The sequence below is a fragment of the Patagioenas fasciata genome, chromosome 10, assembly GCF_037038585.1.
Source record: "Patagioenas fasciata isolate bPatFas1 chromosome 10, bPatFas1.hap1, whole genome shotgun sequence".
Lineage (NCBI taxonomy): Eukaryota > Metazoa > Chordata > Aves > Columbiformes > Columbidae > Patagioenas > Patagioenas fasciata.
The window spans coordinates 4,843,991-4,867,946 of record NC_092529.1 but is presented as its reverse complement, the minus strand read 5'-3'; the positions used below and the strand labels follow the sequence as shown (position 1 = coordinate 4,867,946).

Here is a 23,956-nt window from a genome sequence, read left to right as displayed (position 1 = left end):
GCAGGGTGAAACGGTGACTTTATTGCTTCCACCCCAGACAAGGTCCTGCTGGCAGCACGGGAGCGAGGAGCAACCACGCTGTACCCAGCACCTGGAACCCCCTGGCCCCCAGGTCCTGGCAGGGCAGGGAGCTCCCCCACTGCCCAGCTTCTTCCAGCGCCCCCCGCAAAAAGGCTTCCCTGGGGTCCCAGCTCTCCTCTGGAGCAGGTGCCTGTGTGGAAATAAAGCTGCCCAGACCCAGGGCAGCACCTCTGCTCCCAGACCCAGGGGCCCGCTGGACGCTTGCCCTGGCCCATGCAGCACAACCCATGGCTGGGGCCAGCCCTGCTCGGGCCCCACAGCACCCATGGCCCTGCCCAGGGCACCCATGGGCACCCCTCCTGCCGCCGCAGCCGGCACGCTCAGCCAAGTCCTGCATCTGCATGACGGGGCCCCTGCCCTCACCAGCGGGCTGTGCCCAGCCCTGCCGGCCCCACAGCAACACCCCGCTCAGCCCCAGTGCAGGCACTCAGGTGCCAGTGGCCACCTCGGGGGGCTGGGGTGTGGGGCTGCCCTCGCCACCCCCCACCTCCAGCAGCCGGTGTAGGAGCCCCCCTGCCCGGCCCCGGCAGCAGCGGCGGGAGGCCGGGGGGCTGCCCCGCAGGGCGCCCAGCAGCCCAGGCAGCTGCCGGGGCAGGCGGTAGGTGGGCAGGGGTCGGAGGGGCTGGGGGACATCACGGGGGCTGCAGAGTCGGCTGAAGTAGGCCAGCACCCAGCCACCACCACGGCCTGCCGTCCCCAGCTCCCCATGCAGGCAGGCCATGGCTGCCCCAAAGATGTCATGGGCGTCCTCAGGGGTCCCACTGGCGGCCCCCACTCTCCATCGGCGGAAGAGCCGGGTGCTGCCGCGGCTCCAGAGGAGGAGGACGGTGCCGCGCTGGCGGCCCACGCGGCCCCGCTGGGCATAGAGCCAGGGCAGGGCGCCCACCCGCCCCACGCCACCCGCTTCCCACAGGTCCAGGCGCACATCACAGCCCAGCCCCGCGCGCAGCCGCTCAGCCAGGGCACACACCAGCCCCAGGTGCTCCTCCGAGTCTGGCGAATACAGCAGCAGCACGGGGCGCCCACCTGGGGCACCTGCAGACAGAGAGGACAGTAGTGACAGCCCTGCCCTGCGTCCCCCTGGCATCCCCTGGGGACACTCTGGCACCCCCCCCCCAGGCATTCAAGCACCCACCATACTGCCCCAGGACCCTCTGCATCCCAGGGAACCAGCATCCCTTGGCACCCCAGCCCCATGGCAACTGCCCCCCCGCCCCACAGCCCCCAGAGTGCCCCTCACCGGTGGTCGGCCTCCAGGCGCTCCGGCAGTTGAGGAGCAGCATGGTCACCACCAACCCCAGTGCCAGCACCAGCCCCAGTAGCCCAAAGTGCCTGCGAGATACTGGGAGAGAGGAGCTGACATGGGGGCATCCGCCCACCCCCACTGCCCCTCACAGACCACCCTGGAACCCCCACTCACTGTCAGGACAGAGCAGCTGCTTCTGAGCAAAGCGCACATCCGAGCGCCACACCTGAGGAAGGGACTGGGTGAGGGGGAGACAGGTTGGGGTCCCCCCCACCAGTGCAGGTGCCAGTGTGGGGGTCACCTTACCAGCACGCAGCTGCCCAGGACCTGCACTGGCAGCAGCAGCGCCAGCTCCCCTGGGACAGAGCCCTCCGGCTGCAAAGCACAAGGGCAGGCTGGATCAGCATGGCTTAGTTCCCTGCTGTGTCCCCCCAGCCCCGTGCCATCCACCTGTGTGACGGTGTAGAGGGGAGCCTCGGGCTCGCACTGCCCGCCCCGGGGCTGGCAGAGGGCTGCGCTGAAAGCCGCGGGGATGCTGGAGGTGAGGCGCAGGTGCAGCTGCAGCCCCCGGGCGCTCACCGAGACGTTCCAGGCGGTCTCTGCAGCCACCGGAGAGCGGGGGGATCACGGGATGCCCAAGGGGATGAGGGGTGGGAGGGACCCCAGGGCAAGGGGTCCTGTGCTCAACCCAAGGGTGTCCCCCCACCCGCAGGCTCACCTGGCCGGTGGGGACACTCCACGTGGCTGCTGTTCCCAAAGGAGAACTGGAGTGGGGATCAGCAGAGGAGCTGAGTGAGCCCTCCGCTGCCCCCTCCAGCGCCTTCCCAGGCAGTGCCCACCTGTCCATGGGGGCTTACCCGAAAGCAGAGCTGGGGGTGCACATCCACCTTCTCCAGCGTGTATGCCTGGCATGGGCAAAGAGGATGTCATTGTCCCTGATTCACACAGCCCACAGGCAGCCCAGCAACCGACTGCCACCCTTAGGGCACCCCGGGGTCTGGCAGGTGCCCCAACCAGGGGAACAGCCCCTCCAGGCTGGTGCCCCGTGGCACCCTGAGACCACGACCCTTCACCTGCTCCTCCTCGCTGGCTGTGGAGTTGGGGACATCATGGCAAGGCGCAGTCTCGGCTGCCACTTCTCTCCAGCACAGGGTGGCCCGAGGGTGCAGAGGGCAGCTGGCGCTCAGCACCATCGCCATCTGGTCCTTGCTGCTTGAGCTGTAGTCATGGAAGCGCACCGAGGACCACAGCTCGGGGCCATCTGCAGGACACAGCATCAGCGGGCTGGGGGAACAGCCAGGGGGACCCCGGGACCTGGCTCCTCTCCCCATGGGCACTCACAGGCGGCTGGCTGGTCACGGAAGGGGCAGTGCTTGCTGCGTGGGCTGTCATGGTGGGGGTAGGAGGCCTGGGGGAGCAGAGCAGGATGGTCAGGGCAGGATGTGCCCCCAGCCCCTCCTGCCCACCCTTGTTGCACAGGCAAAAACAGGCAGTGAGCGGGGCCTGGTGGCTGCAAGGGAAGGCAACACACCTCGATGCACAGGCAAGGCACCAGGAACTCATATGGCAGCGAGACATGGCTGCCTCCCGGCACCAGCACCTGTGGGCACAGAGGCAGCATCAACTGGCAGGGAGCACAGGTTCCCCCCAGCCTGGGATGGGGGTGGCTTGGGGGGCTGGAGCCTTTACCTGCTGGTGGAAGGGCCAGGACAACTCCTCACACTCCAGGGCCAGCTGGTGGCACAGCCGCACCATAAGAGCAGGACCCTCAGGCACCCACACCTCAATGGCCCGTGCCTCGGGCACCCATGCGTGGGTGAAGACCGGCCCTGTGGAACAGGTAGGGGTCAGCCAGCACTGGTGACCCACCCAGGACACCCCCCGGGTCCCTCCTAGCCTCACCAGGTGGCTCAGCAGCAACCAGGTGGCTACGGCTGATGGCCAAGCCTCGGTCAGGGATGGTGCGGAGGGAGACGAGGACCTGCCGTCCGCTCTCCACCGGGAAGCAGTCGAACTGCACCTGCCACTACGGGGAGAGATGGGGGTCAGCAGAACCCCCATGGTTCCACCGTCCGTCCCCACGGTCCTCCCTGAACTCACCGGTGAGCTGCCCGGTGCTCTGCGCTGCTGCCACACCTGCAGCCAGCCGGCCCGGTTGGAGCCCAGCTCCAGGAAGTTGAGCTGCAGCCCACGGACATCACCGAGCTCTGCGAGAAACCGGTGTGGGGTCCTGACGCGGGTGGGAGAACGAACCTCTCCCTTTCCCCCACCACCCAGGGCGGGGTGCCCGGCACCGCCGCCTCTGCCCATACCTGCGGCGGGGAGCGCCAGGCGGACGCGCAGGCAGGGCAGGCAGGGCTGCGCGGGCAGACACAGGCGGTCGCTGCTCAGCGCCAGGGCGGGCGGCTGCAGCGGGGGCCCGGGCCGGGCCGGGCGGCGGCAGCGGGGAGAGCTCAGCGTGCGGTCGGCTGGTGGTTGAAGAGAGCAGAGAGGGGGCGGCCGTGCGCCGGGGTCTCGCCTACCGCCGGCACCGACAGCCCCGGGAGCCCTGGGAACGGGGGAGTCCCCGCCACCCTCCAGGACCCGGTAGCCGGGGGCTGGGGAGAGCTCCTCTATCCCGCCGCACCCGGGAGTTCCGGGCGGGGGAGCCCCGCGCTCGCAACCCGGCCCCGCCGCTACTCACCGATGGCCCGACACTCCTGCAAGCAAAGACACGGGGGTGAGCGCGGCGCCGCCCGCCCGGCCCCCGCCTCCCCACACCGCATCCCCCGGTGCTCACGAAGTTGGCGAAGACCCGGAGGCGGGTGACGGCGGCCCCGGTACCGGGCAGCAGGAGCAGCAGCGCGGCAGCAGCGGCGAGCAGCAGCGGGCGCCCCATGGCCGAGCCGCCGCTCCCCGCCCCGCCCCGGGCCGGCCCCGCCGCATTCCTCCGCCGGCACGTGCGGCCCCGCCGTACCCCCTCCCGTTGCCAGGCGGCGCTTCCTGAGGCGCAGACACGCGTGGGAGCGTGGAGGGAGCTTTATTTCCATAGAGCGACACACAGAGCAAGGGAGGGTGGGCAGCAGGGTCTCCCCACGGCCCGGGAATCCCCCGTGCCCCCCCCGCATGCGAGCACAGAGCCGTGCCGCGGCCCAGACACGGACGTTGGTCCCCGTGGACCCACACCCACTGGAGCTGCGCCAGCGCGGCCCCACGTGGCCCGGTTGCGGAGCTCCAGCCCTTCACAGAGCCCACCCGTTCCCTGCTTATTTCTTCTTCTTCTCCTGCGTACTGGTGAACCAGGAGTCCAGCAGCTTCTTGCTGTAGTAGAGCTGCCAGCCATGCACCTGGGCGGCCACCACCACCACCAGGTACATGACAGAGACGGCCGAGAAGCCGAAGATGAAGCGGTAAGCTTTGCCATGCCGGTAGAGCTGCTGCGCCATGGGGAACATCTCCATGGCCCCGTAAATGAGGGGAGCCACAGAGAAGAGGCCAGTGCTGATCATGGAGAGCACCAGGTAGCTGATGTTGTTGCGAGGGAAGGAGAGGAGGCCCAGAAGGGAGGGCAGGATGCTGAGCAGGTAGGGGTACTCCCACTGGTAGGGCATGGCCACCTGGTCATGGGGCAGCAGCTTGAGGTGCCCCACGCACATCTGGGCGAGCAGCAGCAGCCAGATGCCCACGTGTGTGTAGATCAGTTTCTTGATCTCCGACTTGAGCGCCACGCTGGGGAGAGAGCACAGGGCTGGCAGAGCCTGCGGGGGCACAGCCCGGGGAGGGTCCAACAGCCCCGGGACACTCACCTCATCTGGTAGTGCGAGGCCACACGCTCCCGGTGCTGGAAGTCGCTGCCATCGGTGCCGGCGGCGCGGGGACCCCCGCGGGAGGCCATAGCGCCGGCACGAGCTGCCTGCGGACATGAGCGTGAGGGGCCCTGCCCGGGAGTCCCCGCTGCCCCGGGGCTGCCCCCGCCCGCAGGCTCCAGCCCCCCAGGCCTCCCTTCCCCGGTGAGAGACCCCCGTGACAGTCCCGGGACCCCCTTCCCGTGCCTGCCCTACCCCCGCTCGACCCCTCGGGCTCCCCCCCCGGGGCTCCCTCCCCGCCGCACCTAGGCGCAGCCCACCTGCCAACGGGACGCTCTGCCCGCACTTCCGCCTTATCTATGGCCGCAGCCGCCCATTCTGAATGCATACTCGGCCGCTCTGCACGCCCGGAGGTTCATCTCTATGGCCACGGTGGGGTGGTGGCCCCTCCCCTGGGCCCCGCCTCCGCGCAGGCGCAGTCCCGGCATGGCAGGCGGGGGCAGCGCCGCGCGCGTCCTGGCGCGCGCCGGGAAGGGGGCGCGCGCCGTGGGGTTAGCGGGGACGCGCGTCGGGGCGGCCCGCGCGGGGACACGGGGGGAGAGCGTGTGCTCGTGGGGGCGCGCGCACGCACGGCGGGATGCGGGGGCGCGCCGGGGCAGAGGGGTCATGGGGTGGGCGTGGGAGGGCGGACACGTGTGGGGCTGCACGCGCGTGAACGCGGAGGGGCTGATGGGGGCGCAGGGGCGCGCGCGGGCGTGCAGGGCCGTGGGCGTGGGGTCAGATTTGGGGGCACGCGTGTGGGGCTATGGGGACCTGCAGAGGCGTGGGTCTCACCTGTGCGCCCTGCCCACTCCACCCCACGCAGGTCGGGGCGGCCGCTGGGCCCCGAGGAGGCGCTGGGGCTGCTGGAGGCCTCCGTGGTGCACCGGGAAGGTACCGGGGGCTGCAGGGGCTGCTGGGGAGGGGGCTCAGGGGAGGCCACATCCTGAGCGGGTGTCCCCTCCCCAGGAGCCCTGCTGGCGCTGAGCAAACCCCCCGGGCTGCCCGTCCTGGGTGAGTGCGGGTGGGGGTCCGGCCGTGGGGCGGGTTTGGTGGGGGCCTGGAGGCTGGTTGGGGGGACCCGTCAGGTGCTGACCCCCCACTCCCCAGGCCACCCCGGGGAACTGAGCCTGTCGGCACTGCTGCCGGCGCTGCGGCGGCGCCTGGACCTCCCTGCCGAGCTCCATGTGGTGAAAGCTCCCGCCAGGTACGGCTGGGGGCCCTGGGGGGGTCTCAGCGGCTGTCAGCCCCCACCCAGGGCTCAGAGCTGCCGCATCACCCAGGGAGTGCTCTGGCCTTGTCCTCCTGTCCGGCTGCCACCGCGCCACCGAGCAGCTCCAGCGGTTCTTCACCACTGCCCGCCGGAGGGGCCAGTTCCCCGCCACGTACTGGTGAGTCTCCAGCACCCCCCCATACCGGCACGGGGGTCTGTCCCCTCCTCACCGCCCCCCTCCCGGCAGTGCTGTCACCGTGGGGGTCCCAGCGGAAGCAGAGGGCGAGATCCGTGCCGGGCTGCGCTGGCAGCAGCAGGGTGACACCACGGCGGTAAGGGGGTGCCAGGGGGTTGGGGCTGCAGGGGGGTCACCCTGAGGGGGTGCTGAGGGCTGTGTCACCGCAGGTGGTGCCGGTGCTGTACCCCGGGCGCCACAGCCTGGCCAGGAAAGAGGTGAAGAGCACCCTGACACGCTACCGGGTGCTGGGCGCTGCGGGGGGCTGTGCACTGCTCCAGCTCCAGCCCAGGACAGGTGAGTGACCCCCCAACACCTCACCCTGTGCCCCCCACCACCAGCACAGTCCCACCCCCCACGTGCCTCCACAGCCTTCCCGGAGCAGCTCCCGGTGCACCTGACGCTGCTGCTGTGCCCAGCGCTGGGCGACCACGAGCACTCGTCCCGCGTGGGCAGGGTGCTGGGGGTGCCCTTCCTCCTGCCCCCCGAGGCTGCCCCAACCCGCACACAGGTACATGATGGGGGAGGCGCTAGGGGGGCTCAGCATGGCCCTCAGGGACCCCGCTGAGCTGCTCCTGCATGTTGCAGGTGCTGGATGAGGAGCTGCTGTCCCGGCTGGGGCTCTCCCCGCAGCAGCTCCGCCGCCTCCCGCTCCACCTCCACCTGCAGCAGCTGATGCTGCCCCGGGGGGGCCTGCTCTGTGCCCCCCTCCCCCCCCATTTCCTGCGCACCCTGCGCCTCCTGGGGCTGCCCGAGCACCTAGTGCCCGCGGGGACCCCCCCACCCCAACCTGCTCCCCCTCTGCCACCCCATTAAATCCACAACTGCTGCTGGGTGGCTCAGTGCCTGTTTCTTTTCATGGCACACACGGGACACATCACCCCCATCCTCACAGTGCTGCTGGGGACAACAGCCCCTGCCGCCACCCCGGTGCCTGACGTGATCCCCAGTGCCAGCTACAGCGGTGTCACCAGCACCACGACTGTGTGAGGCAGGCAGGAGTGGAGGTGTCCCTGCCTGCTCTCTGCCCCTGGCCAAGGAGCTGCCGCAGTGGCTGCGGTTCTTGTCCCCAGCCCCGTCCGCAGTACAGCCCCAGCTGTGCCCACGCCATCCCACATAGAGGGGCAGAGCCAGGCTCCCTGTCACAGACATGTTTTTGCAGCCCCCACAGTGCTATATGCCCCCAAGGGGTCCAGCCGGGGGCGGGAGGGGGGAAGTCAGGTGCTACCATGTCACCCCAGCAGGGTGACGTCCCCATCTGGGTGTCCTTCAGTGTCACAGCTCTTCTGTGTCCCCCTGGGAGCCGCTTGTGTCTTTGTCCTGCAATGGGGCTTGGGGACCACAGGCAGGACCGCGGGGTCCAGGCGCCGGGTGCCAGCCCTGGCAAGTGCAGTGCCCCGGCAAGAGGGGAGGAGGGGGGCTGGCCTGGGGGTCCCCAGGGGCTGCAGGCTGCCAGGAGGTCCCCGGGGTGGTGGGACAGGCACCCTGGCCCGGGGATGGACACGGAGCTGGGGCAGAGCTGTCTGGGGTTGCCCGAGCAGGCGGCTGAGGTGCGGTGGCCCCTGGCTCCTGGCACAGCACCCTGGGGGTGGTGGGATGGGGGGCTGTGGGGGTGCTAGGGGAGCAGAGCCGGGGGGGCAGTGGCAGCTCCACTGCCCCAGAGGAGCCGGCTCCCCCCGCCTTGCTCCTGGCTGGGGGACCTGGGTGGCTCTGCCCCAGGAGCTGGGGGGCACAAGAGGCTGGGGGGCACCGTTTGCAGTGGTGGGGGCTTTGCCCTGGGTTCGGTGCTGTGCCATACGGGGCTTCCTCACGGAGCAGCCTTCCACCATCAGCTTCAGCCCACTGTGCATGGGAACGGGCACGGCTGCCTGCAAGGGGACATGGGGGCAGTGGGGGCTTGGGGTCCCCAGAGGGTCCCTGCCCCACAGTCCCCCACAGCCCACCTCCTTGTAGATGAGCTCGAAGGCACCGGTGGGGCAGGCAGGGTTGTCCCTGTGGTCGATCACCACACGTAGCGTGTCCCGCTGGACTCTGGCACACAGCCGGCTGGTCACCGCCGAGGAGGGCGCCATGGTGGGGCTGGCGTTGATCTCCAGCAGCCAGGGCTGGCAATCCTCCCCAAAGACAAAGTCAGCTCCGAAGAGCTCAAAACTGCCCTTGCGGGACCCCACCAGGTCCTGGGCACTGCGCAGGGCGGCCACCACTGCCGCCTTCATGCCGGGCACCATCACCTGCTGCCAGGCCCCTGCCCGCCCTGCCTGTGCCAGGTATGCCTGGAGCTGCCGGCAGGACCAGATCTGGTCTGGGGGCAGCTGGGGGTGCCGGCCCCGTGCCGGCCTGCAGCGCTTCTGGATGGAGACATTGCAGAGGTGCCGGGCGCTGGAGTGGGGAGAGCAGAGCCGGGTTAGTGGGGCGGCAGGGGGTGGGGTGCAGGGGCGGCAGGGTGGGGGGTGCAGGGGTGGGGGGCACTCACGGGTCCAGGCGGCTGAGGGAGAAGGGCTGGGAGCAGAAGCGCACGTAGCTCTCTCGGTAGAACCAGACAGTCAGCGGGTTCCAGTCCGTCACCAGGAACCATTGCCGGATGTCGAATTTGGTGCCGAAGATGAGCAGCAGCCGCTCCACGTACTTCTGCACCACCCACTCGCCCTCCCGCGCTGAGAATGACGTGCAGCCCCCTGCCAGCTGCAGCACCTGCTCCAGCCGCACCACGCAGACGATGCCTGGGGGATGTGGGGACACTGGGACCCACTCCCTGGCGGGGAGGCCACGTCCCCTACTTCCCCCAGCCTTACCCCTGCCGCGGGATTTGGCACCAGGCTTGAGGATCCAGACGTTGTGGTTGCCCTCCATGGCGAGCTGGGGCAGGTGCCCAGCCAGGAGCTGCAGCAGTGCTTGGCACTGATCCTGCTGCGCCACACTCAGCACCAGCCCGGCCCCCTCGCTGTGGTGGGACATGGGGGGCTCAGCTCTGGTCCCTCTGCCGTGTCCCTCCGTCCCACTCAGCACTCACTGTACCACACGGTAGTAGTCCTGCAGGAAGCGGTCCCAGTTGATGGCCGTCGTGCAGGGGGACGGGGCGTCCCTGTCAATGTCCTGGTGCCCCACGCTGTCCAGGTGCTGCCTGCAGACCTGCAGAGCCTCCTCCACTAGCTGGGAGGGCTGGGGGGACCCCGCTGTGGATGGCATGAGGTTAGAGATGTGGCTCCTGAGGACCCGCTCTGCCACCTTTGGGGCCACACAGAGCCTGCCGATGGAGCGGGGGGGCGGTCCCAAGCCACAGCCCTGAGCAGGGGCTCAGCCCCCAGACATGTCCGTGACCCCAATCTCCCTGTCCCAGCTCCACATGCTCACCTGGCCCCTCACCAGATTTCGGGGGCTGCTCTGTCCCCACTGGTGCGTCCCCAGCCCTCTCCAGGGCCACTTTGAGCAGGCTGCGAGCTGCCGTCAGGCGGAAATCCTCTGCAAGGGGGGGCGCATTGTCCCTGCCCATCTCACACAGGACATGGAGGGCACTGGGAGCATGGTGGAGGGTACTGGGAGCATGGTGGAGGGTACTGGGAGCATGGTGGAGGGTACTGGGAGCATGGTGGAGGGTACTGGGAGCATGGTGGAGGGTACTGGGAGCATGGTGGAGGGCAGGAGGGCAACGGCCCCCCAGATCTCATGCTACCTCGCACTCACCGATGAAGGCTTTCCGCTCGTCCACGGCCCCCAGCCGGTAGCACCGCGGGAAGAACGTGTCAGGATCAGCTTCATAGAACCAGGTCAGGTTTCGCAGGTTGACGCACAGCCCCTCCTGTTTAGAGAAGGGTGGCAGCCCCCACTGGACCTCACCTCCAGCCCCATCTTTTGCTCCTCGGGTCTCCAGGCTCCCACCTTGGTGGTGAAGGAGGCCACCCCGCTGTAGTGGTTCACCACCTGGTCACGCTGCAGCAGCCGGCGGTTGACAGCGCTGCAGCGGGTGGTCCAGATGAAGTACGGCATCTGGTCCCGCAGCAGGCAGGACTGCGACAGGGGGGCTGGAGTGAGGCATGGACCCCCCCATCCCACCCTCACCCCATGCCCGAGGCTGTGTGCTGCACCTGGGGGTGCCAAGTGCCACAGCAGAGCTCAGCCCTGGCCCCCACAGCTAACCATGATCTTGTGGATGTCATCGGGGTCCTCATCCTGCTGCTCTTCCTCCTCCTCTTCCTCCTCCTCAGGTGGCCATGGGGAATGCAGGGGCTCTGGGGTCCCCAGGGAAGGCCATGCCCCACAGGATGCCGACCCTGGCCGTGGGCCTCGCACTATGTCCCCCTGATCAGCAGTATTAGCATCACCTCTCCCCTCCTCCTCCTGCAGCCACTTCTCCCGCCTGCTGTGCTGCTGCTCCAGCCGGCTGCCCCTGCTCAGGGGCTTCCTCTCCACCCAGCCCCGGGCCCGCAGCTGGCTGCGGATGACAGGGTAGGGGCCCAGCACCGTGAAGATCTTCTTCTCCTGGGGAGGGACACAAGAGCTCAGCCTGCTCCGGTATCCCTCTGGCTCAGCTGTCACCCTGAGCCATCAATGCAATAAACGCAGGTGCGTGGCAGGGGGCTGACATCAGGCCCCTCACCTTGATGGCTCTCTCCACGCGCAGCCTGGCCCTCTTGAACTGCACAAGGTCAAGCGAGGGGTGGTGGCAGCCACGGTGGCTGGCGGTGGCAGGTGCTGCCTGCCCTGCAAGGGCACCCCCGGCTGAACCCATATCCTCAGCCCCATGGGGGGTACGGCACATACCCGGCTGCCCCTGCCCAAGCAAGGTGGGGGTCCCAACTGCAGCATCTACCGCTATGCCAAGCCTCATGCTGGTACCCCCCAGGATGCCCCACTCCCCCACTGTGCTGTTGACCCCACCCTCAGGCCAGGCGACAGCTGGGACATTTGCTCCAGCAGCTGCCCCCACGCTACATACCCACAGTGCTGCTCTCCCTGTGGCACCATCCCACAGCAGCCTGAGGGTGCAGGGAGCTGCAGGTAGCTCTGCCCCCACCCAGGTGCCAAGCGGGTCCCCTGTCCCTGCTGGGGACTGCAATGGGGGGTTCAGTGCAGAGTGCAGCCCCCCAACCCCAGCTCCGCTGTGATGGCAGAGCCCCGGGCCTGGCCACCGCACTGGCTCCACCACCCCGGCTCCACCACCCCAAAGTGAGGACTGACCCCAGCCCCCCAGCGGCAGGCGTGCAACCCCCTGTGCCTGCACCCCCCAGCCTACAGCCCCTCCTGCACCAGCCACCCCAGCCCCCAACTCCTTCCATACCCCACACCCAGACTCCCTCCAGCCCTTTGGTGTCGCCCTAGCTCCTCTTCAAACGCTTCCACCCCCTCCCAAATCCCACCCTTCGCAGCCCCGGTCCTGCCCGCACCCTCGGAGCCGTCCCCGCTGTTTGCCGTTGCCATGACGCCCCTCCCGGCCCCGCCCCTTCCCTACAAGCTCCGCCCCCTCCCCGCCAGGCCCCGCCCCCCTCCCGGTGCCGCGGGCCGGACAGAGCAGACGGAGACGGTGGTTACAGCAAACGAGACCGTTTAAAAAACGAGACGAGACAGCGGCAGCGACCAGGGCGGCTCTGCCGCAAGCAGGGGCTGCTCCCAGCGCGGCCGCCGGCCCAGCCGTCCGCGGGGCAGCAGAAGCGGGCGCAGGCACGGTGCCCGGCGGGCACAAGCGTCGGGGAGCCACGGGGTCCTGCGCCACGGCCTAAAACTGGAAGGCAAGAGAAGACACACGGCTGTCAGTCCCTGTCCCCGGGCACTCCTCTGGCCCTCGCCCACCCTTCCTGGCCCCAGGGAGGGAGGCCAAGTGCGGCTGCCATGCACAAAGACCCAGACTTGGCTTCTCCCTCTGCCTCACCAGGCACTGCGCAACCCATCGCAGCAGTCACCGAAAAGGCCACGTCCCCCGTGGCTGCTGCCCACCCTCAAGCACACTCTGGGGGTCCCAGAGCTGGCACTTCGAGAGTACAAGCACCCCTGGGTATCCTCCCTGCCATCTCCAAGAGCTTCCTTGGGCAGAACCCCACCACTGTCCCCACAGATGGGCTCTGGGCACGAGGGCCAAGCTGGCTTTGAGCGCCACACCCTGCTCCCAGTTCAGAGCCTCACATTCTTGAGGAACTCCTCTGCCACAATGCGGGCCCTGGCGTTGACAGACAGCTTCATCTCGCTGATCTCCTTGTCAATCTCCTCCATGAAGTGGATGACAAAGTCCACCAGCTTGTGTTTGTACATCTGCTCCGTGTGGAAGTTTGTGATCAAGAAGCTGATATCGTAGCCCTGGGGAAGAGAGAAGCACCCTGGCGATGAGCACCCAGGCCACCAACCACACAACCTCACATTCCAGTTCCACATTGGAGACTCCTCCAGTGTCAGGAGCTGCTCCGGCCCCTTCCTGTCACCTCACCTCCACAGGCTTCCTGCGCAGGATGAAAAAATTTTCAGCCCTCATCATCATGAAGCGCATGAATTTGTGGCACAAGATCTTCTCAATCTCATCAGCCTGGGGAGAGGAGAGGGAAGTGAGGCCTCCCCACCGCCAGGCGCGAGCTGCCAGCCCCCTGCCCACAGCCCCCACCTCACCTGTTTCACTGCAATGCTGACGCGCACAGAGTTAATGGAGCCCTCGATGAGGACCTTCTCCTTCTCGTTCCTGCTGATGATCACTGGCTGCAACAGCAGCTCTTTGCTGCTCCTGCGACCAGAAGAAGGGCAGGACTGACTCAGAAGGAAGTATTTACCAGTCAGAAATGGGGAACACACAAGTGCGGAGCCACGGGGATCGCAGAGACATAGACATTTTTGCTTCACACTGCTACAAGATGCTTTCTGCCTCCTGAAGACAGAGCCCCGCAGCTCCCCAGCTCCCTGCCGGCACCAGCGCTGTGACCACGGGGTGGCAGCCGGTGGGTGTGGAGACGGGGTAGCCGGCTGCACCCGGGCTGCACAGCCCCCTCCGCCAGCGCTCTACCGGGGCGCTCCATTCCCAGCTGCCCAACGAACCGGCAGCCAGCGGCAGCGGTGCCTCACCTCCCACCGCCCCCGTACCTGACTTCCACCTCCGGCTTGTTGTGCCGCTCCACCACCTGCGAGGAGAAGTTCTCCAGGCACAGCGCAGCCTGCAGCGTGGCGCGCACCGCGTTCAGGTACGGGCGCAGCGTGGCTGTCTGCAGGGACACGGCGGCGGCGTCAGTCCCCGGGCCCCGCCGCCTGCCCCCCGGCCCGCAGCCTCCCGACACCGCTCACCCCGCCGCCCCCGATCCCTCCATCCCCCGCCTCCGCCGGCCCCTTCATCCCCTCAGCCCCTCATCCCGACCCGGTGCCCCCCGCCCTACCATGGTGGCGGCTGCGGTCCGGTCCCGGCAGGCGGAAGTAGCCGGTTCCCTCTTCCGGGATGTGCGGGAACTCCCACTGTGGTGAGAGGGGGGCGGCGGGAGGCTCCTGCCACGCGTTCAGGACGCGAACGGCGGCGGAGTGGGCTTACCGCTGCACCGAGCGGGGACGCAACAGCGCTGGAGAGCGGTCACGGTGGCGGCGGCCCGCGGCAGGGGAATCCCGCACAATCCCCCCTGCGCCTCGCCGCACTTGGTACGCTCCCTTCAGCGCTTCCATATTAGGGAAGGGAGATGGAGAGCGGGTCGAACCAATGAGCGGCGGGAGCTGGGCGCAGTTGAGCCAATGGGAGAGCGCGGGGCGGGGCACAGAGCCCACCGCCCACGGGGCCGGAAGGGGCGAGCGGCCTAGGCCCGACCCGCCCCGCGGCGGCCCCGCCCGCGGCCCCGGGCTTCCCGCGGCCCGGTGCAGAGCCCCCCGCCTTGTTCCCCTCAGCTCCCGGTGATCCCCCGGCGGTTCCTCTGCACTCCTCGGTGATCCCCCTCCCCGGTACCCCTCAGGACTCCGCTGCCCCCCGACTCTCCGCAGCTCCGTTCCCTTTCAGCTTCCCCGGTTCCCCCGTACTCCCCTCGGTTCCCCACAGACCCCCGGTGCCCGGTCCTGCCACCATGAGCGAGCTGAAGGACTGCCCGCTGCAGTTCCACGACTTCAAGTCGGTGGACCACGCCAAGGTGTGCCCCCGGTACACGGCCGTGCTGGCCCGCTCCGAGGACGACGGGATCGGCATCGAGGAGCTGGACACGCTGCAGCTGGAGCTGGAGACGCTGCTCTCGTCCGCCAGCCGCCGCCTCCGCGTCCTGGAGGCCGAGACGCAGGTGCTGGGACCGCAGCCGTAGGGTGGTTTCCCCCGTTCTGCTCCTTCCCCACCTGCGCCCGGGCGGTCCCTGCCCAGCGCTGGATGCGGGACCCAACGGAGCATCACTCTCTTTCAGATCCTGACAGACTGGCAGGACAAGAAGGGTGACCGGCGGTTCCTGAAGCTGAGCAAGGACCACGATGTGGGTGCCTCAGTCAAACACGGGAAACCCAAGAAGCAGAAGCTGGAGGGAAAAGGGGGCCACGGGACCGGGCCTGGCCCTGGCCGGCCCAAGTCCAAGAACCTGCAGCCCAAGATCCAGGAATATGAGTTTCAGGATGATCCCATTGATGTTCCACGCATCCCCAAAAATGACGCTCCGAACAGGTGCGGGGGTGTTGGGGGCTGTTGGGATCATCCATCTCCTTCCTTGCAGCACTTGGTGCAAAGGCTGCTCCAGCCCAAGGGAAGAGTTGTTCTGGGGGGATGAGGGGCACGTGTCATCTCCTGTGGGGTCCTCTGCAGCTCCCCCTCGCAGTTCATCCACTCCATCCTCACAGGTTCTGGGCATCGGTGGAGCCGTACTGTGCTGATCTCACCAACGAGGAGGTCCGAGTCCTGGAGGAGCTGCTCAAGCCACCAGAGGATGAAGCTGAGCATTACAAGGTGAAAAACTCCTGATGCCCACCCTGTGCCTCCCTCACCTCATCCCCTGCTCTCTGCCCCTGTCCCCTCTTGCGCCTCACAGCAAGTGTTCCTGCTGGGGGGTGGTGCCAGGGGGAAGTGGAAGGTGAGGTGGGGGGCTCCAGGAGCTGTGCCAAGCCCTGCTCCTGCAGATCCCTCCCCTGGGGAAGCATTACTCTCAGCGCTGGGCCCAGGAGGACCTGCTGGAAGAGCAGAAGGACGGAGCCCGGGCAGCAGCTGCTGCTGACAAGAAGAAAGGTGTCCTGGGGCCGCTCACCGAACTGGACACCAAAGGTGCTTCTGTCCCCACGCGCCTCTGCCCTTTTTACACCAAAGGCCCTGGTGGGGCTGTGAGCCCCTGCCCCTCACCCCACACCCCCGAGGTAGAGGCTGCCCTGCTCCGCTGCTCACCTCTGTGTTTGAGGTTGGTTTTTTCCCCTTCTCGCTTCCTCCCAGATGTCGATGCCCTGTTGAAGAAGTCGGAGGCTCAGCACGAGCAGCCAGAGGACGGGTGTCCCTTTGGGCCCCTGACACAGCGTCTGCTGCAGGCGCTCGTGGAGGTGAGGCAGCTCCATGGGCTGTGCTGTGCGGCAATTCCGTGGGGCTGTGCCAGCATGGCCCAGTGGTGTGACCTTGCCTTCATGCTCTGATCCCTAGGAGAACATCATCTCCCCTGTCGAGGACTCCCCCATCCCCGAAATTGCTGGCAAGGACTCAGGAGCCGATGGTGCCGGCACATCTCCTCGCAGCCAGAACAAGCCCTTCAGGTGAGCAGCTGGGATGGACCCCAGAGCTTGGTGCTGCCCGTGGGGACAGCGAACGCGCCGGTGGCTTCCCTGCCCCGGTGAGTCATGGGGAGGAAGGGGCATACAGTGGGCAGCAGCCATTCTCCACCCCGGCAGCGTCCCCCACACCAAGTCCCTGGAGGGGCGGATCAAGGAGGAGCTGGTGGCCCAAGGGCTGCTAGAGTCGGAAGACCGGCCAGCCGAGGACTCGGAGGATGAGGTGCTGGCCGAGCTGCGCAAGAGGCAGGCGGAGCTGAAGGCCCTCAGCGCGCACAACCGCGCCAAGAAGCACGAGCTGCTGCGGTGAGCACAGGCAGGGATGGGTGCGGGTGGGGGGCTGCCTGGCAGGGACTGACACCCCTGTACTCCATGCCAGGCTGGCCAAGGAGGAGCTGCACCGGCAGGAGCTGCGGCAGCGTGTCCGCATGGCCGATAATGAGGTGATGGACGCCTTCCGAAAGATCATGGCCGCCCGGCAGAAGAAGCGCACACCCACCAAGAAGGAGAAGGACCAGGCCTGGAAGACCCTGAAGGAGCGGGAGAGCATCCTCAAGCTGCTGGACGGGTAGCAGGGGCCGCAGACCGTCACACATCATGGACCCTGGCAGCTGGGGGTGGTGGCCATGCCGCTGTCACCCACAGGGTACTGGCATGCCTGCACTCTGCCTGCACCCTGCCTGTGTGGGATGGAGCTGTGCAGCCCCCCCACACACCCTGGGCCTGCTCAGCCTCTGTGCCTGGGTGACAGGTCCCAGCTGCTGTCCCCTTGCTGTCCCCTGCCTGCAGGTAGCTGTCACCAAGCCAGGCTGGGGACCCTGTGGGGCTGTGGGGGTCCCTTCTGGGACCAGCCTCCCCCACCCGGTGGCTTCCGCTTCCGCATGCCCCTTGTTATTTTGGGAGGGTGACATTAGGCCACCCCTGTGGAGGCTGGATTTGGTGGCTGTTGCGGCGTGGCTCCCGTGGGCCCTTGTCCCTCCCCACAGCCCCAGGGGGGAATCCCAGCCCCCACGGGTGGGCTGGGGGTGTGGGGAGGGTGAGGAGGTTGGAGGGGGGCACAGTGCGGGGCGGCGCAGGACTCTCCATGCACCGGTGTGTTCTGCTGCCATGTGTGTGGTCAATAAAGGCAGTCCGGTGCAGGTGGTGGTGTGGTGGCCTTTGAGGACACCGTGGGGTGGGTGGGTGTGTGGGGGGGGTCCTGTTGGTGCTGGGCTCAGTCTGGGGTGGGGGGAGCTGGCGCTGTCCTGCAGCCCACTGTGAGGGTGCCCCACATGTGTCCTCAAGGGACCCACGCGTGTCACAGAATCCCAGGATGTCAGGGGTTGGAAGGGACCTGGAAAGCTCATCCAGTGCACTCCCCCTGCCGGAGCAGGAACACCCAGATGAGGTTACACAGGAAGGTGTCCAGGCGGGTTTGAATGTCTGCAGAGAAGGAGACTCCACAACCTCCCTGGGCAGCCTGGGCCAGTGTCTGTTACCCTTACTGAGAAGTTTCTTCTTGTATTTAAGTGGAACCTTTTGTGTTCCAGTTTGTACCCATTGCCCCTTGTCCTATCATTGGTTGTCACCGAGAAGAGCCTGGCTCCATCCTCCTGACACTCACCCTTTACATATTTATAAACATTAATGAGGTCACCCCTCAGTCTCCTCCAAGCTAAAGAAACCCAGCTCCCTCAGCCTTTAAAAACACGGGAGATTCTCCACTCCATCATCTTGGTGGCTGCGCTGGACTCTCTCCAGCAGTTCCCTGTCCTTCTGGAACTGAGGGGCCCAGAACTGGACACAACATTCCGGATGCGCTCTCAAGACACCCGCTCACAGACCCACTTGTCGCCCCCCCCCGCCGTGGCCACGCGTGTTTTCCCGCCTCCCTCGCCCGCGCCAACTCCGAGCCCGGCCCCGCCCACCGTCCTCCCTATTGGTCCCGGTGGGGCGTGGCCACGCCCCTCCCCGTGACGTCAGCGCTGTCCGGCGGCGCCGCCGCGCCGGGAGGAGTCGCCGCCGCTCCGCTGCTCCGTCGGTAAGGGCGGGGCGGGGCGGGGGCGGTGTGCCCACCCGAGAGTCCCACGCACCCACGCGTGGGCCCCTCCCGTTGCCCGCCCGCCCCGCGCCCGCCCGTACGGGCGGGCGCGGGGCGGGCGGGCAACGGGAGGGGCCCAGCGTTTGTTCCCCCCCGCCCCGCACCCCACGCCAAAACTCCCGTGGGGTGGGAGGGGAATCCTCATGATGACAACCATCAACCACATCCCCTTGGCACCCTGTCAGCCCCACGGCCACATTCCAGCCCCTCCTCGCCCCCCCACCACACTGACACCTTGTTCCCCACTCGTGTCGCAGGTGGGAGTGGGTGCCCCCCCCACTCTGCCCACCCACCCCCCGCACGGGGCACCATGCCGCTGGGGCAGGATGGGCCCAGCTGGAAGAAGAGGACCGAGGACATTCAGCGCATCTACAACTTCCGAGAGGTCTTGGGCACGTGAGTCGCACGGGCAGGGGGACACCCGTGATAACCCACTCGTGGTGCCGGATCCGGCCCCACCCCCCCCCCAACCCACCACCACCCAACCCCGGCTTTGCCAAACTCGCCGCGTGGAACCACGCCAGCTCCAATATTGGCCCAAGGCGGGGGCCAGCGCCGGGCTGGCAGACGAGGGACAGTGTCGCGGGGTACACACAGGGATTTGCAGTGCTGCCTGCCACTTCCTGCCAGTGTCACCGGTCCCCTATGCCACCAGCCCACCCAATGGTGCCCACCGGTGGTCCCCTGGCTGGCAGAGGGGTGCCTGCCAGTGCCCCAAGCACCGTAAGGCTCTTAGGCTGGATTAGCGGGTTAATTACAGCAAGGCTTAGGGCGAGCGCACGCTGCCCGCCACCTGCCCCACCTGGGCACCACCGATGGCTCCCACCTTGGCCTTTGGGTGGCCCCCGCGGAGCCAGGCAGAGTGGCCCTGCTCACCCTGAGTGTTGCCAAAACTCACATGGGGTGGCTCATCCCACCTGGCTGTGCCCCAGCTGCCGACAGCACCGTGGGGTTATCCTGCCCCATAAGGGGATGGTGCAGCCATGCTGGGGTGCTGGGTACCCCCTCCCTGGCCACGTCCGGCCGTCCCCACGGACGGCTCCTGCTCGCTTTTCTCCTATAAATAGCTGGACTTTCTGCCCGTTGCCATGGTGATCACGGCATGGCAGCAGCAGCTCTGGCCAGCGGCACCCCCTGCCCCCTCACCCCTCGCCCTCCCCAGGGGGGCCTTCTCCGAGGTGGTCCTGGCGGAGGAGAAGGCGACGCGGAAACTGGTGGCCATCAAGTGCATCGCCAAGAAGGCGCTGGAGGGGAAGGAGACCAGCATTGAGAACGAGATCGCCGTGCTCCACAAGTAGGGACTGGCCTGGCGTGAGGGTGGGGGGGTCCCATTCTGCACGCCCTCCCTGCACAAGCAACTGGCACGGCTCCCTGCTGCCAGCACCCCTCACCGGGCGTTATCGGCAGCGCCCAAAATAGCCAGCAACGCGTGACACCCCGTGGGGCTGAGCCTGGCTGCTCCCTCTCCGGTGGGGGCCGGGGTGGGGGGCAGCCAGAAACCCCCTCACCCCTCCTGTGCCTCCCCCGCACAGGATCAAGCACCCAAACATTGTGGCCTTGGATGACATCTATGAGAGCGGCACCCACCTCTACCTCATCATGCAGCTGTGAGTGACATCGAGGGTCCAGGGGTCCCGATGGGGTTCGGGGGGGCCATGCTGACTGGTACTGCCCGTCCCACAGGGTCTCGGGGGGGGAGCTCTTCGACCGCATCGTGGAGAAGGGCTTCTACACCGAGCGCGACGCCAGTGCCCTGATCCGACAGATCCTCGACGCCGTCAAGTACCTGCACGACATGGGCATCGTCCACCGTGACCTGAAGGCGAGTGGTGGCCGGGGACACACACACACACACACAGAGTCCCTCATCGTGGGGGTGGGAGGGGACCCCGGTGTCACCCCTCCCTGACCCCCCTCTCCCTGCAGCCCGAGAACCTGCTCTATTACAGCCTGGACGAGGACTCCAAGATCATGATCAGCGACTTCGGGCTGTCCAAGATCGAGGGCTGCGGCAGCGTCATGTCCACGGCCTGCGGCACCCCCGGCTACGTGGGTGAGCACCTGCTGCTGGCTGCTGATGCCCTGGGTGCAGGGTTGGGGTCCCCCCTCACCCCTATTGTTCCCCCAGCCCCCGAGGTGCTGGCGCAGAAGCCCTACAGCAAGGCAGTGGATTGCTGGTCCATTGGGGTCATCGCCTACATTCTGTACGTACCCCTGCCTACCCCACTCCCCTCCACAGGGGACCAGCCCCCTGGGGTCACCTGAGGTGAGTGTCCCCATCTCCGCCATCCCCAGGCTCTGCGGTTACCCCCCTTTCTATGATGAGAATGATGCCAAGCTCTTCGAGCAGATCCTGAAGGCCGAGTACGAGTTTGACTCGCCCTACTGGGATGACATCTCTGACTCGGGTGAGCTGGGGCCACCACGGCCGGGACACCGGCACAGTGTCACGGTAGCTGGGGCTGGGGTGGCGAGTGCAGGTGCTCATGGCTTCTCCACGCCCCGTCCCAGCCAAGGACTTCATCCAGCACCTGATGGAGAAAGACCCCGGCAAGCGCTTCACTTGCGAGCAAGCCCTGCAGCATCCCTGGTAAGGGGGGACCTGCCACCATTTGCGCACCCCGCAGCTCACCCCACAGCAGCCATGGGGCAGGGGTCCCCCAATGACCCCCTTCCCACCTCAGGATTGCTGGGGACACAGCCCTGGACAAGAACATCCACCAGTCTGTGAGTGAGCAAATCAAGAAAAACTTTGCAAAGAGCAAGTGGAAGGTGAGCGTGGGGTGCCGGGGGGATGCAGGGGTGTTGGGGGGTGCAGGGGTGCCGGGGGGATGCAGGGGTGTTGAGGGGGTGAAGGGGGTGTTGGGGAGGTGCAAGGGGTGTTGCAGGGGCTGTCAGGGGTGAAGGGGGCACCCTGTGCCAGGTAACAAACACTCTGGGGTTGGCAGCAAGCCTTCAACGCCACGGCGGTGGTGAGACACATGCGTAAGCTGCAGCTGGGAACCAGCCAGGAGGGCCCCGGGCAGACGACTCCCACCAGCCCCGGCGAGCGGTTGGGAGGGGGCACCAGCAACGGTGAGTTCTGACCCCCCAATCCTCATCCCGCACCCCCAGGGCTGCTGCCAGGCGCTCACCTTCGGCTCCCCGCAGGGTCAGGCTGTGGGCACCTGCCCAGGAGCAGAGCTCAGCGACTCGCCCCAGACTGAGCACAGTCCCACATGGCCATGGCCTGGGGGGCCGAGGGTCCCAACCCTCCTGTGAGCACAGCGTGGGGTGGGGGCCCTGCTGTGCTGGAGCCGGGGGGGCCCGTGTAGGGGCACCCTGCCCTGCTCACCCTGAGTGTGTGGGGCTGCCCCTGCCGCAGGCTGGCAGCTGAGCTCTGCATAGGGGCAGGGGCAGCCCCTAGGACCCCCCCAGCTCAGGGCGGTGCCCCGGGCCCCCTCCCACACCCCTCCCTTCACCCCACACCTGGCCCAGCACTGCCCACCCCCCCAGCATGTTCAAGGAGAATTTTCCAAATGGATGTTTCTATTTTATTGCTTGTAATAAAGACAAGAGGCCAACACCGCTCGGCTCTGCCCTGCCCTGGGTGTGGGGGACAGCCCTGACCCCCCTCATCCTCAACACCCACGGTAGCAGCACAGAGCGGGCAGGGGACAGGGATCCCTGGACACCCCAGGCTGGGAACGGTCACAGTGATTCCCCCGCAGCCACTGACCCAGGGGTTCCGTCCCTCTCGGGGTGTACCTAGGGGGCCCCGTCCCTATGGCTGTCCTGGCCTCGGCACCCCTTGGCGCGGCCCCGGCTGCGCGGCTCCTGGCCCTTGCGGAGGTCAGCGCAGAACAGGACCTGGCGTGGGGAGAGGCTGCGAGTGGGCATGGCTGGGGTGGGGGCATGGGCTGAGCCTGGGGGGCACGGGAGGGGGATACTCACCGCCTGCGCCCAGCCAGCATGGGGGCCCCACAGCCCGCGGAAGAAGTCACCTGCAGAGAGAGGGTCATCAGCAGCGCCAGGGACATCGTCCCCGTCCTGGGGGGTGCCACATCAGGGCCCAGCCCTCACCAATCTCCTGGTGGGCGCGGGGGGTCAGGCTCCTGCCGCCCAGCACCGCGCCGTAGCGCTGCTGTGCAATGCGCCAGACGTGCGTGTCCACTGGCACGGCCTCCGCCTTGTCCAGCGCCATCAGGCACACGCAGTCAGCGACCTGCAGCCGGGCAGTGCCATCAGCCGCCGCCGCCATCCACGCTCCTCCTGCCCCCCATCCTGGCACCCACCTTGGTGCCCACGCCGGGCAGGGTGCACAGCACCCTCCTGGCCTCGGCATAGGGTGCAGCGCGCAGCTGGCACAGCCCCTCGGCTCCGAGCCCCTCGGCAATGGCCCGTGCACTCCCACTGACGAATTTGGCCCGGTACCCAAAGCCCAGCGCCCGCAGCCGGGCCTCGGCGTCAGCGCCTGTGGGGGATGGGGGGGGGATGTGGGTGGGTGCAGACGAGGCCATGGAGGTGACGGCAGGACGATGGCGGACCTGTGAGCGCCGACAGAGACGGGAAGGCATGGATGGGCCGGGCGTTGAGGTGGCAGAGGCGGCGGCCGAAGGCGCAGCAGAGACGCTCAATCATGGCGGTGATGCGGGAGATGTGGTTGTTGGAGGTGCAGATGAAGGAGAGGAGGCACTCAACGGGGTCCTGCCGCAGCACCCGCACCCCTGCAGCGGGACGTGGTGAGGGGACGCTGGGCGGGTGCCGCGGACGTTCCCCATGGGGCAACCTCACCTGGGAAGTCCTTGGCCACTTTTCGGAAGCGGGGGTCGGCCGCCCCCCAGGTGCGGTACAGGGCTGGCAGCCCCACGTCCAGCTGGAAGTAGTCGCGCAGGATCCGCTCCATCTCGGCGCTGTCCGGCTCTGCTGCCCCAGTGGGACACCCATCTCCATCCTTCTCAGGACACGCGTCCCCATCCTCCTCCTCCTCCTCGTACACCGTGTACCAGAGCCGGTCCCGCTCCTGCCGCAGCGTCCAGACGCGCCCCTCCAGCACCCCCGTCCAGGCCCCGGGGCTGCTCTCCCACCACCTGCCGCACACCGGGGCGTCGGGACGGCGTCTGACCGCTCCGGGCTCGGCCGTGGTGGGGCGGGGACCCCCGGGGTCTCACCGGAACGTCTGTCCCGACGACAGCACCAGGTCCAGGCGCAGCTCGGCCGGCGGGACGCGCAGGGACCGCCACAGCCGCGGGCAGGCGGACGGGACGTCCCGCAGCTTCATGGGGGGCGCGGCGGGGACCAGCTGTGCCCGCCCTGCCCCACGGAGGCGGGGCGGTCAGATACCGCCTGCCCCCTAGCCCCAAAACTCACCTCCGCCCCCAGAGCTGCCGCGGGGCAGCTCCGTCCTGCCCCACAGCCCCAGCCCCCCACACCCCGCACCGCGGCCCCGCCGCTCCCCCACCATAGAGTTCCCCTCCGCACAAGCAGAGCGCACACCCGTTCCCGCGGCACGCCGGCGACGCTCTAGCCTAACTTCCGGCCGGCGGCCAGCCCCACCCCGGAAGCGCGGGCCCGGCGGCGCGCACACGTGCCCGCTCCCGCCCGCCGCGGCTTCGCAGCGCAGGTTTATTTTTCTAAG

General features: G+C 67.9%; 7 protein-coding genes across 19 annotated transcripts; 3 read left to right on the top strand and 4 right to left on the bottom strand.

The window, feature by feature from the left end:
- Position 1: 1 nt before the first annotated feature.
- Positions 2-4,274, bottom strand: IL17RE (interleukin 17 receptor E). 2 transcript variants are annotated; one of them, XM_065845684.2, is made up of 17 exons: positions 4,107-4,274; positions 4,011-4,026; positions 3,640-3,795; positions 3,428-3,534; positions 3,230-3,353; positions 3,017-3,156; positions 2,859-2,927; positions 2,669-2,735; positions 2,401-2,588; positions 2,185-2,232; positions 2,046-2,091; positions 1,778-1,926; positions 1,634-1,702; positions 1,502-1,553; positions 1,322-1,423; positions 1,052-1,116; positions 2-211 (listed from the first exon to the last, which is right to left on the bottom strand). In XM_065845684.2, the coding sequence occupies exons 1-17, from the start codon at positions 4,203-4,205 to the stop codon at positions 20-22; spliced, it is 1,689 nt and encodes a 562-aa protein (XP_065701756.1). In that variant the 5' UTR covers positions 4,206-4,274; the 3' UTR covers positions 2-19. The 2 variants fall into 2 exon arrangements, with proteins under 2 accessions (XP_065701756.1, XP_065701755.1); XM_065845683.2 differs by having other exon boundaries at positions 2-1,116.
- Positions 4,275-4,330: 56 nt separating this feature from the next.
- Positions 4,331-5,565, bottom strand: JAGN1 (jagunal homolog 1). 4 transcript variants are annotated; one of them, XM_065845721.2, is made up of 3 exons: positions 5,433-5,565; positions 5,113-5,215; positions 4,331-5,035 (listed from the first exon to the last, which is right to left on the bottom strand). In XM_065845721.2, exons 2-3 carry the CDS (start codon positions 5,199-5,201, stop codon positions 4,573-4,575), a joined length of 552 nt encoding a protein of 183 aa, XP_065701793.1. In that variant the 5' UTR covers positions 5,202-5,215; positions 5,433-5,565; the 3' UTR covers positions 4,331-4,572. The 4 variants fall into 4 exon arrangements, with proteins under 4 accessions (XP_065701793.1, XP_065701791.1, XP_065701794.1 ...); XM_065845719.2 differs by having other exon boundaries at positions 5,113-5,219; positions 5,433-5,560; XM_065845722.2 differs by having other exon boundaries at positions 5,418-5,552.
- A 33-nt stretch (positions 5,566-5,598) lies between these two features.
- Positions 5,599-7,430, top strand: RPUSD3 (RNA pseudouridine synthase D3). Of its 6 annotated transcripts, XM_065845659.2 has the most exons (9): positions 5,599-5,663; positions 5,978-6,045; positions 6,121-6,165; positions 6,262-6,358; positions 6,435-6,542; positions 6,612-6,696; positions 6,770-6,896; positions 6,971-7,110; positions 7,188-7,430. In XM_065845659.2, exons 1-9 carry the CDS (start codon positions 5,599-5,601, stop codon positions 7,413-7,415), a joined length of 963 nt encoding a protein of 320 aa, XP_065701731.1. In that variant the 3' UTR covers positions 7,416-7,430. The 6 variants fall into 6 exon arrangements, with proteins under 6 accessions (XP_065701731.1, XP_065701736.1, XP_065701733.1 ...); XM_065845662.2 differs by lacking the exon at positions 5,599-5,663 and having other exon boundaries at positions 5,873-6,045; positions 6,487-6,542; XM_065845663.2 differs by lacking the exons at positions 5,599-5,663; positions 6,121-6,165 and having other exon boundaries at positions 5,873-6,045; positions 6,487-6,542.
- A 305-nt stretch (positions 7,431-7,735) lies between these two features.
- Positions 7,736-14,319, bottom strand: LOC136105909 (uncharacterized). The gene is made up of 16 exons (XM_071813336.1): positions 14,089-14,319; positions 13,940-14,015; positions 13,653-13,771; positions 13,188-13,299; positions 13,012-13,107; positions 12,714-12,884; positions 12,138-12,309; positions 11,194-11,492; positions 10,734-11,075; positions 10,476-10,604; positions 10,281-10,395; positions 9,951-10,058; positions 9,610-9,772; positions 9,392-9,540; positions 9,073-9,319; positions 7,736-8,978 (listed from the first exon to the last, which is right to left on the bottom strand). The coding sequence occupies exons 1-16, from the start codon at positions 14,214-14,216 to the stop codon at positions 7,832-7,834; spliced, it is 3,573 nt and encodes a 1,190-aa protein (XP_071669437.1). The 5' UTR covers positions 14,217-14,319; the 3' UTR covers positions 7,736-7,831.
- A 286-nt stretch (positions 14,320-14,605) lies between these two features.
- On the top strand, positions 14,606-17,385 carry TADA3 (transcriptional adaptor 3). Its single transcript, XM_065845790.2, has 8 exons — positions 14,606-14,812; positions 14,930-15,180; positions 15,354-15,459; positions 15,630-15,771; positions 15,934-16,037; positions 16,135-16,244; positions 16,380-16,565; positions 16,639-17,385. Exons 1-8 carry the CDS (start codon positions 14,606-14,608, stop codon positions 16,829-16,831), a joined length of 1,299 nt encoding a protein of 432 aa, XP_065701862.1. The 3' UTR covers positions 16,832-17,385.
- Positions 17,386-18,192: 807 nt separating this feature from the next.
- On the top strand, positions 18,193-21,904 carry CAMK1 (calcium/calmodulin dependent protein kinase I). The gene is made up of 12 exons (XM_065845798.2): positions 18,193-18,279; positions 18,597-18,735; positions 19,502-19,633; positions 19,872-19,946; positions 20,023-20,161; positions 20,266-20,392; positions 20,468-20,543; positions 20,635-20,747; positions 20,851-20,929; positions 21,024-21,111; positions 21,288-21,414; positions 21,490-21,904. Exons 2-12 carry the CDS (start codon positions 18,650-18,652, stop codon positions 21,543-21,545), a joined length of 1,098 nt encoding a protein of 365 aa, XP_065701870.1. The 5' UTR covers positions 18,193-18,279; positions 18,597-18,649; the 3' UTR covers positions 21,546-21,904.
- Positions 21,850-23,861, bottom strand: OGG1 (8-oxoguanine DNA glycosylase). Of its 4 annotated transcripts, none has more exons than XM_065845800.2 (8): positions 23,815-23,861; positions 23,490-23,631; positions 23,113-23,408; positions 22,866-23,045; positions 22,614-22,792; positions 22,402-22,543; positions 22,273-22,322; positions 21,850-22,188 (listed from the first exon to the last, which is right to left on the bottom strand). In XM_065845800.2, exons 2-8 carry the CDS (start codon positions 23,597-23,599, stop codon positions 22,087-22,089), a joined length of 1,059 nt encoding a protein of 352 aa, XP_065701872.1. In that variant the 5' UTR covers positions 23,600-23,631; positions 23,815-23,861; the 3' UTR covers positions 21,850-22,086. The 4 variants fall into 4 exon arrangements, with proteins under 4 accessions (XP_065701872.1, XP_065701871.1, XP_065701873.1 ...); XM_065845799.2 differs by having other exon boundaries at positions 23,780-23,856; XM_065845801.2 differs by lacking the exons at positions 22,402-22,543; positions 23,815-23,861 and having other exon boundaries at positions 23,490-23,722.
- Between the last annotated feature and the right edge of the window lie 95 nt (positions 23,862-23,956).